The 11,865-nt window shown below is 37.2% G+C and overlaps 1 protein-coding gene across 1 annotated transcript; it reads right to left on the reverse strand.

The window, feature by feature from the left end:
- Positions 1-486: 486 nt before the first annotated feature.
- Positions 487-1,212, reverse strand: LOC113332642. The gene has a single exon (XM_026579164.1). The coding sequence runs from the start codon at positions 1,106-1,108 to the stop codon at positions 620-622; it is 489 nt and encodes a 162-aa protein (XP_026434949.1). The 5' UTR covers positions 1,109-1,212; the 3' UTR covers positions 487-619.
- Positions 1,213-11,865: the final 10,653 nt, after the last annotated feature.

The following is an 11,865-nucleotide window of genomic DNA, read 5'->3' on the forward strand; positions in this document are numbered from 1 at the left end:
AAATTGATGTTTAAATCACTGTCTGTTTTGTGTCCAATAAGTTTGGCTAGTCATGTACTATTCCATACTGGCATACTCCACCACAAATAAATTAACCAATTAACTATCCCATGACAATGCCAAATCTAGGTACTATTTTCTTAGTGGATAACTATGAGCAACACCAAGATAGTTTAATAATAGTACTAGTTAATAATAATACAAATCAATTAAGAAGTAAACCCTGCCATCAACAGCTGTCAGGGAGTTGCTGCGCGCTGATAGTTTCCAGTTAACTCCACTCCTATTAATTCCACCAATCAAACTATCTGTCATGTCGGAATTTTTCCACCACTTGTTTTAATTCCCTCTGTTGAGTCTATTTTCTTCTCAAGCTTTCACAACTTTGTAGTTTAGTGGATTGCTAGGAATCAAAATGAAAGCAAAATCAAAACCCAAGTTTTTATCAAAATATATAAAAACAAGCCAAGAAATGGACAATAAATATATGTGTAGAATCTGAAAATTTTGATTAATTAGATTTGGTGTTTTATGCCTCGATTACAATAAATTTATCCAAGAACAGTAGAAAAAGAAAAATAATAATAACAATTAGTTTAACTAATAACAAGTATCACGATCATGATTCCAGGAATCCGGTCATTCGGAGTATCGAATTTCTAACTTTGCTCAAATCACGACCTTTGAGTGTCCTTCCCGTGCCACTGCAAACCGAGAATGCTGTGTTTTCAGCATTAATCCTTCGATCTACCATTACATGAGGTGGAACAATTTTTTCTTGTTCATCAGTATCACTATCTTCATAATCCGAATCCGCTGCATAACTTGAACGCCTGGACATTGACGCTGGGATACTTATCGGAACTGATGAAGAAATCGTCATCTTCTTATTCTTCTTGAGCTTATTGTTAGTTTTACTAGTGTTAGTAGTATCTTGACAGACCCATGAATGTTGTTCATGAGGTGATAATCCACCACTCTCTTCCTGGTTGTTTTCGTAGTCGTCGCCCGTTGTTGTAAAGCTGTTGTAGTAGTAGAAATGATTGTCGCGGTGATGATGAGCATTTGATGAAGACCAAATCATATCGGATTCTTGGAATTCTTCCATTTGACGATGATATGATAAAATGAACTAGAGATGGAGGGATTGGGAGAGTGATGAAGAGTAGGAAGGGGAAGAAGAGAATTTATAGGGCGGGGTGGCAGTGAGTTGGGGGTGGAGTGAAATCGAGGACGATAATAATTGAAATGCAGTGTGCAAGTAAATCGTAATGAGGACACATTTGATTCGATTGTGAGCATCAGATTGCGTCAGTGTAAAGGCGTTGAGTGCGGTCCCCGCATTCGCTTTCTGTAATTAACCAAACTTCAAATCATTCATTTCACTCGTTCACTCATTCATTGCTTCTATTATTTTATTCCTATTCCTAACTGGTTTTTGTTAGTTCATCGCCTCGACTTGGCTTAGCTTGGCTGCTTCTGTGTAGATTTTTCTTACACGTACAGCAACAGCTAATTTGTTCTTAGTTCTATAAGTGGTTTCAAGACCAAAAAAAAAAGTGTTCATGTTTGTACAGTGGATCGGCGAATCCACCCTGTTTAACACCAAATCTAAGGGTATATAATTTTATTTTTTTTTATTAAATAAGTTTTGAAAGTTTTATTTGAACATTAGAAAACAACAAACAAAGGCAGTGAGGTCTAAGAAGTTTGAAGTTGGGTGTCATTTAGTCAATTTGAATTAATAATCATCCACATAATAAAATGGTGAAGAGAAAACACAAACTTTTATATTTCTTTTGGACAAGAGAGAAATTAATCGCAAACGGATAACTTCAAAACACACTTGTAATAATAAAGTATCTACAAAGAGAAAATGCAGGAGAGAGAAGGAGAGCAAAATGCTTTCTATCTAGAGAGGAAAATTTTCTTCGTTTCAATGGAGAAAGCAGGTAATACAAAAGGAATCAGATTAGAGGAAAAGAAGAAAAGAGGATTCAGATTATGGATTCACTTTTCTTTAGAGATGGCGTTTTGGTTAGCTGATGTAATGCAGGAGGCAATGGATTATCACTGTGAAAAAAAAAGATGGCCAAGAGGAGAAGGGGAATCATCTTTCCTGTGCGAAGTCAAGGAGAATGAAGCTGGAAGATATCTTAGAGTATCCAGAGTTCGAAGAGGAGATGGCCCAAGATCTTATGCTCTTTGTATACCTTGTGGTGATGGATGTTATTATTGGGAAGTTTTATACAAGGAAATTCTAAGAGTCCTTCAACCTAATGGTTTGAATAGGATGAGGATACAATCTCCACATACCAGCTTGGATTTTTCAGATCTTTTGCCAAAGAAGATGAGGAATGATGAAACTTCTTGTAGAGGCTTAATCGGGGCGAACGGTGTAATTAAATGACAAAGGGTAGCGAAGGAGGTATTGAAGCAAATGCAGTAGGAGTCTTTTTTGGATCTGGAGATCATTGATGAACAATATGCTTATATTGAGCTGACTAAAGAATACTTGTTGGACCTTTGGAAGCAAAAGAAGTTAATTATGGATGAATCAGTTGTGACGTTGTCTCAGATGCTAGTAGATTCTAGATCTTTTTCAGCTCCAAATGAGATGTGAAACCTAGATTGGAAAAGGATGTCATCATACCAATCCAAGAAATGTCGAGGTTGGGTAAATGACTTAAGATTAGAGGAATTCTGCATCAGTCTTGGAGCTATAGTCTTTTCAAATCCATTGGCAATTCCTTGGGGGGATTCATGGATGTTGCAGATAGCTCGTTGAAGAAAGAAATTTTGAATTTTTTCAGGATCTCAGTCAGGGGAGACTTTTCGGAAATTTCGGTAATTCTCATGGTGGAAGAAGGTGACCAAAGATGGGTCGTTTCAATTGAATGGGAGTTCAAATTTTCTCCTAAGAATAAGGAAACCTTGCAGGAGTTTCAGAGACTTTTAATTTAGTTTGGAAATATGCAGAAAATTTCAAATTCAAAAATAGAAACTCCCGCTATTATAGGAGCTAAATCGGTTCGAGTTGAGAAATCGTCTTCAGATGTTGTGGCTCAGGAAAATCGAGTGGAAAATACAAACGGTGCCTTTTCTTTCAAGCCAAAAACAATTATGGCTACGTCGTCTTCTGGTCAAGCATCTTCTTCATATAGGGTGGTACAGGAAGTTGTGCACATTCAATCTGGTTCTCAAGGTTTTAATAGGATAGAAGGTGGTGATCTTATTTTACCCTTTGAGAATGGTAAGGATGGTACTGGTGTTGAGATTCTTGGACGTGTAGGTGGAGTTCCCATATACCATACTAGTCCCATTATTTCCACTAGCAATAGGTTTTAATCTCTAGTAGAAGGTGGATGTGAAGGAGTTGTTCCCACTTCCACTAGACTGGAACTTATTGATAGTGTCTTGGCCTCTGAGTTCGTTGGTTGGCAGAATGTGGTTGGATGTGAAGTAGTAGAACCCAAACATTTCTAAAAATCAAAGGATGAATGATGGTCTTTGTGATTCTTTGCTGAAAAATGACAGAAGAGATGAGGGTGTTCCTGCTATTAATGTAAAGAAACACTTTGTGGATTTTCCTGCAGGCAATGGGTTTTCTTCCTCAGGCAGTCCTGATGACCTACAAATTGTCTTGCATGATAATGTGTTGAATGAGGGTCCTTCTCAAGAGCTTGTTAAAGATACTATGCCTCTGCAGGTGTCAAATCCCAAGGAAATTTTTCCATGTCATGGAATACCAAATCATTATCAAACTTGAAAATCTCCAAGAGACTGATATTGACTCAAATGAGGTTATTTTCTCGACCTCTAAAATGGTTTTTGAGTTATGTTGTAACTTGGGGAGAACTGCTGCAAAAGATGAAAGTCAAGCAAAAGAGGTTATCCAGGAAATTTTGATAAAATATAAGGATAGATACAAAACAATTGTTGAAGGAAAAAAGGCTCAAAATAGTTGTGATTCTATGAACTCTAGTGAGTTACAGGAGAAGGATGATGAACTAGAAGAAGTAAGCTCCAGGGAGGTGTGTGTTGCTGATGGGGTCTAAAATTATCAGCTGGAACATAAGAGGTCTAAATTTTTATCATAAACAAATTGCAGTTAAGGATTTATTTTATGTTCATAAATGTTTAGCTTGTGTTAATCAAGAAATAAAGCTGAGTAATTTATCTAGCTTGTTTTTTAGGCAACTTTGGTTTAATGCTGATTTTGGGTGGGAATTCATTCGATCTCAAAGGAGAACTGGTAACAGTGGGGGTTTGTTGACTATTTGGGATAACACAATACTAGAGATACTAGATAAGAGATTGGGAGTTAATTTCCTTTTTGGATTCAGAAACAGTGGATTTAAATTCATTCTCACAAATGCTTACTCTCCAGTATATTATGAGGGAATTGTTTTGGAAAGATTTAGCTGAAATAAGACTTTGGTCTTCAGAAGCCTGGTGCTTTGCTGGTGACCTGAATGTAGTTAAAAAGGATTATGAAAGTAATAGAGTGGGTGGTGATACAAGAAATAGGAGTTTTCTTAATGATTTCATTTTGGAGCAGGAGTTGATTGATCTTCCTTTACATGGTGGAGGTTATACATGGAGTAACAAACATGATGATCCTTTACTTTGCAGGATTGACAGATTCCTGGTATGTACTAGCTATGATAATAAGTTTGCTAATGCTACTCAAACTGCTCTAGTAAGAACATTGTCAGATCATAATGCTTTGTTGCTGGATCTTTTTACAACTGTTAAAAACAATGCAAGCTTTAAGATAGAGAATCATTAGCTCAAACATCCAGATTTTATTCAGTTATTGGAGACTTGGTGGAATGCTATGGATTTTGTGGGTTCACCTGACTACATTTTTTTCAAAAATCTACAAAATTTGAAGTTTTTTATCAAAAAATTGAGTAGGGAGATTTTTGGTAATGTGAGAAAAAATGAGGAGGAATTAACTGACAAGATTAAAGCTCTAAATTTAACTGAAGAATCTGCAAGTCTATCTACAACTCAGATTGAAGAAAGGGCTCAACTGTTAGTTAATCTTAACACAATAAAGGTGACTAGAGCAAGAATGACTCATCAGAGAGCTAAGGTCAAAGGTTTCAATGAAGAAGATAAAAACACTAGAGTTTTTCACAAAATTTCAAATGCAAAAAGGAGAATGAACTACATTACAAAGTTGGAGGTAGCTGGTGTGGATGTTTTTAATCAAGATGTGATTAAGAAAGAGATACAACAATATTACACTTCTCTTTTCATATCAAAAGTGTCTGTGAATCCTACTTTTGATAATATGGACTTCAAAAGTATTGATGATGCTCAACAATGTTGGTTGGAGAGACCTTTTGAGCAAGAAATGTGGTGCAAACAAAGCACCTGGTCCAGTTTGGAATTCTATAAGGTTTGTTGGAGTTTCTTATAGGAGGATGTTATGGCTGCTATAAAAGAATTTCACTGCAATGAGAAGTTGGATCGGAGATTGAATATGAGTTTCATGAAATTAATTCTTAATAAGGAGGATCCATCTACTGTGAAGGACTTCAGGCCATTAAGTTTCATCAGTAGCTTCTATATGATTGTATATAAGTTGCTGGCTGAGAGAATCAAAGTGCTCATTCCTGGTCTAATATCTAATGCTCAAGGTGCATTCATAAAAAACAAACAGATCTTGGATGGAATTCTTATAGCAAATGAATGTATTGATAGTAGGTTAAGGAAGAAAAAACATGGAATTTTATATAAGATTGGATGGAGAAAGCCTTTGACAATGTCAACTAGCCATCTTTATTTACTATCTTGAGGAAGAATGGTTTTAGGGAGAAGTGGATTAAATGGATAGAATGGTGTGTTAAAGGAGTAGTTTTCAATTTTGGTTAATGGAGAGGTTACTAACATCATTAGGCCTTCTAAAGGAATAAGACAAGGCGACCCATTGTCACCTTTCTTGTTTTTGTTGGTAGTAGAAGTTCTTTCAATGTTGCTGGATGATGTTGTTGCAAACAATAGAATTGGTGGTTTCCAGGTGGTGGAAGGAGTCACTATGATATCTCACCTGCAATTTGCAGATGACACAATTATCATGCTTAATGCTTCGCAGTTAGAGGTAAGGAGATTGGTAATCATTCTGTTGATGTTTGAAGTACTGACTGGATTAAAATTAAATTTGGAGAAAAGCTCAATGACTAGTATAGGTGTTGCTGATGAACTAGTTCAAGATTTTTCTTTGGAGTTGGGGTGTAAACTAGAGGTATTTCCTATTACTTATTTGGGGTATTCCCATTGGAGCATTTAAACGAAGTGTAATAATATGGGATGTAGTTATACAAAGAATGATGAAAAATCTGGCACCTTGGAAGAGAAAGTTTCTCAACAAAGTAGGTAGAGTGAATTTAATTAAAAGCTATTTACAAAGTATTGCAACATATTTTTTGTCTATCTTTCATCTTCCTGTGTCAGTAGAAAAAAAAACTTAACAGTATCATGAGAAAGTTCTTGTGGGGAGAGGATGATGACAAGAAGAAGAAGAGTTGGGTGTCTTGGAAGGAGATCTGCAAATCAAGAAAGCATGGACGTTTGGGTATCAGAAGTTTAAGACATATTAACAGATCTCTTTTGGCAAAATGGCATGTGAGATATTGTAAAGAAAAAACAGCATGGTGGAGAAGAATAGCCTGTGAAAAATCAAAGTCAGATGAGTCTTTTTTATTACATGTGCAGACTAAAGAAGCTGTGGGAAGAAGCATGTGGTATGACATACTTAAAAGCTAATCAGGATTTTCATGAGACTGTAACTATACAGGTGAAGAGTGGAAGAGGTTTGAGATTATGGCATGAACGATGGAATGAGAAACAAGCTTATAAGGATAAATATCCTAGACTGCATAGGATCAGTAAACAAAAGATTGAGATGGTGGCTAACATGAAAGGGTTTCCTGGAATTTTATTTTCTCTAAAGACCTTGATCCAGCTGAGAGTATTGGCCTGCTGGAACTCAAGCATGATGTGAGGAATGTACGTTTGGTACAAGGTGAGGATGATTGTATCGAAGGTTTTTGTACGACGAAGACTATTTATACCAAAATCACTGAGACATATGCTGAATGGGATTTTCACAGTATCGTGTCCAGCAAGTTTGCGTCTCCATAAGTAATTTTTTATATGGCCGGATATGCATGAATCTATTCTTACTAGAGTGATGTTGCAGAACAAGATAATGAAGATTAATTCTAACTTATGTTTACTGTATAACAATTTTGTTGAATCACAAGACTATCTCTTCATGCACTGCAGTTGGGCTAGTGATTGTTGGGATTATTTTCTTAATTATGTGCACGCTATGTGGGTGGCTAATTCGAGTTTGAAGAGCGGTTTACAGAGTTGGAGAATAGGCAGGGTTTCAAAGAAGGTGTAAATGGTCTGGCATCTTCTCCCTTTTGCAATTTGTTGGGAAATGTGGTTAGAAAGGAATAGAAGAGTTCATGGAGGAAGCCCGAAATCAAAAGACGATTTACTGTGTGCTTTAAAATTAGATATCTACTCACGGAGTTCAAACACTGACATCTTCAAAAGCTACTCAATGGATCAAATTCTTTTCCAATGGGGACAAATTATGGATAGTGGTAATTATATAATTTCCCTCAATTCTGAAGGGCTTTACAAATACCTTCATGATACAATAAAAATACCCCTCTCTAATTACAGGCCCATCAGGGGTCCATTAACGTTTTTCTTCTTTCCACATTTATCCTTCCGTTTTTATTCTTCGTTCATATTCTTATACTCCTTCTCCATCTACGGATCTAAACATTTAGAGAAAACAGAAACCATCCACCACCATCTCCGTCACCACCACCACCACCAACAGATGAGATTTGACAGAAGTGATATTCGATTAAGAGAGAGAAACATCGATCGTTTGAAGCATCATCAACAAAAGTAGTTCATCTTCTTTTTCTTCCTTTCCTCTTCTTCTTCTCCTGTTATTGGTGATTTAGATATCAACTAAAGATTTAGGCGATCGAGAGATGTGATTTTAGGTTTCAATCTCTGGTAATTTCAAGTTAAATAAAGAATCAAACAAAAACGAATTCCAGAGAGAACGCGATGGATCAGGTTCGTATCAAAAACCCTAAAAATCTCTATTTAATTTGAGTGTTGGATGTATTCTTATGATGTAATTGAGTTAGTAAAGATTGAACAGTCGTAATACATAAATTTACTAGATTTGAAAATTATTGGATTTCAGTAGTAGTTGTTGATGAGTGCTAAAAAGTGCATATTTCTATATATTTTTCTTGGCATTTAACTCATCTTTTGTGCATTAATTCTACATTTTATCCTATATTCTGTATTTTCATTGTTTTCAAGAATAAATATTTTTATTAATTAATTTTGTATTTTTAGGTAATAAATAAAGTTTGGATGAATAGCAGAGCGAAAAGAGCAGAAAAGTAGTGAAAAGCCGGGAGGAATTACACAAGGAAGCCGCGAAGAATGTTGTGCACAAGACCAAAAGGCTAGAAGTGGGCTTGAAGAGGAAGAATTGTTCTTAAAGAAGATATGGGCTTGGCATACCCAATGCCCAAAACCCTCACCCAAGTCCATTTCCTATATCCATACCCGTTTCCCTTTCTAGCCGTCAGATTGGATCATCTCAGCATCCTACGGTCGCAGCATCGCCATTACATCAAAGTCTGAAGCTCCTGTCTAACACTACAGCACCTAACTCCATCTTGAGCCGTCAGTTTCGTTGTATCAGGCATCCAACGGTCGCTCATGATCTGTCTCCATCTCGCCGTTAGATCCGTCCCAGAAGATATTATCCCACGGCTCAGCTTCGCAAGACATCAAGATTTGTTGTACCCGCCTCACACTCGAACAACCTAACCCTATACCCAAAACAAACACACCCTAGCCAAAACCCATCGAGCCATCTCCTTCTTCCCCTCTTCTGCAACAGCGACGCTGTCTCCATCACCACCATCTTCTCCCCCAAATCACTCAATCACCACCATCTTCTCCCCCCAAATCACTCAACCACCACCACTCGAGCCATCATCACTTCTAACAACCAAGACCTACTTTTCTAGCCACTTATTACATCACCTCCTAATCGTTTCATCTCACAGGAACCCTAGGTTAGGAGTTGATGAAATAGGTAAGGTTAGAGGATAAATCGAAGGCATGGGTAGCATCAGCAGACGACAAGGAAGCATGGGTGAGAGCTATCAATCGTTTTCAGAGATTAGGTAAGGATTTTTTGTAAAACCCTAATTTCACTGATTTGGGGATTTTGGAATTTTTTTGTTGTAACTATAAAAGGGTGTTAGGGGTTGTAAAATTCGGCATCTCTGGGCTAGCCAGTGAGCAATATTTGCAGTTCAATATTAATTTCGAAATTCATTTTCAATTCATCCATGTTGAATCTCTCTTATGCATAAAGGTTGAATGTGAATTGTATGCTGTGTAATGTGGATCATGTTTATACCTGTTAGTATCATGATTACAAGCATGTCCATGTTCTAATTCACTTGCTAGGGTTTAGAGGAAGCTCTTGATCATATGCTAGTAATGTTAATGTATTTGTATGTTATTTATTGAGCTGAATTTCCTTAGGATGAATGCTTAACCATTTGGGCTACCTGCTTGTGATCACCTGTGCTGTTAGAAGACAGCTGATACTAGGAGTGGAGCTAGGTCTTTGGCCAAGAATTCAATCCACTAGAGAGATTGCCTTAAGCTAAACTAGCTAGAGAAGCTAAATGCCTGTGATTAGTTGTGCTGATTAAAGACAACTGATGCTAGGGGTAATTTGGTTAGGATAGTTAGTAGTATCCTCATTGTAGTCTTTCATGAAAGAACAAGACATACATTACATCATAATTTCCTTAGCCTAGGGTCAAGTAGTGGAATCAAAAACCTTAGTACCTTCATTTGAATTCAGATAACTTTAGAAATTTAGAAAACTTTAGCAAATCCTCCAAGTCCCTGTGGACAAACCTCTATTTACATTCTATCTTCATCAAGACCCTGTATACTTGTAGGTAAAACATAGGTTGTAGTTTTTAGGTCTCATTCCTTGAGCTACCAAGTTTTTGGCGCCGCTGCCGGGGACTTGGTAGCTGTTTGCTTGTTTTCTGTTTTCCTTATTCTCTTTTTTTTCTTTCTTGCTAATCTTGATTGTTCCTGACCTGCAACTTCCTTGTTTGCTCCTGCTCTTGCATTGCTCTTGTTCTCGCTTCACTAAGAGCATTGCCTTGCACTACCTTGCACTGACTGTTATTGCAGCTGCTGTTGCTGTTAGCTTTGTGGAGCCAAACTGCTGCCAAGCTGCTGTTGCTGTTGGAACTGCAGTGGAGCTGAAGTTCCTGCTGTTGCTGCTGCTGTTGCTGTGAAGCTGCTCCCTCCTGCTTGTTGCTGCTGTGAAGCTGCTGGTGCAATTCTGCTGAGCTGTTGATTAAGGTTGCAAAGGAAGATCCAAGCCCAACTGGGCTAGTGCAACAAAAAGGGATAAAAAGCCCAAATTTGGGCTTCCCTCCAAAAATCAAGTAAGCCTAACCCATGAGCTAACCCAACTGGGCCTCATTAAATTTCTTTGGGCTTGTATTTAAGTATTTATATTTGGGCTTGTAATAATTTTAGTTTTTCTTTTTCTTTATTTTCTATTTGGGCTTGTAATAATTTTTTTTTTCTTTTTCTTTTTCTTTTTCTTTTTCTCTTTCTTTTATGGCTTGTAATTATTTGTTTGTTATTTTTTTTCTTTTCTTTTGTGGGCTTGCACTTTAATTTGGACTATAGGTTTATATCCCATCCATTGGGCTCCTAACCTTACAAAAACAATTCTATTGGGCTTAGAGGCAACAAAATTCTGTTGGGCCGTGAGTTAAGATTTTTCTCACCAAAATTCTTCAAAGAACCCAAGAACCAAAAGCCTTTTAGTTGGTTGGGCTTTGTCCCAATTAATCCAAAAATTTTCTAAACCCATTTTAAACCAAAGTTTCTAACCCTTTCAAACCAAATTTTAGGTCGTTTTTTTTTCATTGACTGTGGGCTTGTTAGATGTTATTTCATCGATCAATGATCTTATTAGGATATGGTTGTGACCTTTAGAGACCAATCAAACCGACTAATTAGAGTCAATCCAATAGACCCAATTGACATACCCATATCTTCTGAGGAAAACACACCGGACCAACCTGAGATAATGGAAGAACCCCGTAGCCTCAAGGATTACATGTACCCCACAAGGACAAGCCAACCCTCGTGCATTGTTTTACCAGAAGCTACTGGTAATTATGAGCTAAAATCGAGCACAATACAAATGATTCCCGTGTTTAGAGGAATTGAAAACGAAAACCCTTACCATCACGTGAGAGAATTCGAGGAGATTTGTGGAACTATACGTTTCACTCAGATGTCTGACGAAACCCTAAAATTGAGACTATTCCCTTTCTCTTTGAAGGAAAAGGCCAAGTCATGGCTGTATGCCTTACATCCACAGTCAATTAGGACATGGGACAACCTCACAAAAGAGTTTTTCAAAAAGTTCTTCCCTAATCACAAGACTGCGACAATTCGTCAAAGTCTGAACAGCTTTGTACAATTAGAAGGTGAAACCTTAGCTAGATATCTTGAGAGATTCAATGAATTGTTGCTTAAGTGTCCCCATCATGGTTTTGAAAAATGGAGACTTGTGCAAATTTTGTATGAAGGTTTAGATGTCTCCACCCGAACAATTGTAGAGTCTATGTGTAATGGACTTTTCACAGATAAAAGTGATGATGACTCGTGGGCTTTCCTAATTGAAGTTGCTGAAAAAACTCAACAATGGGAGTCCATTCGTGAACCTAGAAAGAC

This window comes from Papaver somniferum, chromosome 1 (assembly GCF_003573695.1).
Source record: "Papaver somniferum cultivar HN1 chromosome 1, ASM357369v1, whole genome shotgun sequence".
In the NCBI taxonomy this organism is placed as follows: Eukaryota; Viridiplantae; Streptophyta; class Magnoliopsida; order Ranunculales; family Papaveraceae; genus Papaver; species Papaver somniferum.

Excerpts from the sequence above, each read along its gene's own strand:
- LOC113332642 (XM_026579164.1), bottom strand. The coding sequence starts at position 1,108 with ATGGAAGAATTCCAAGAATCCGATATGATTTGGTCTTCATCAAATGCT.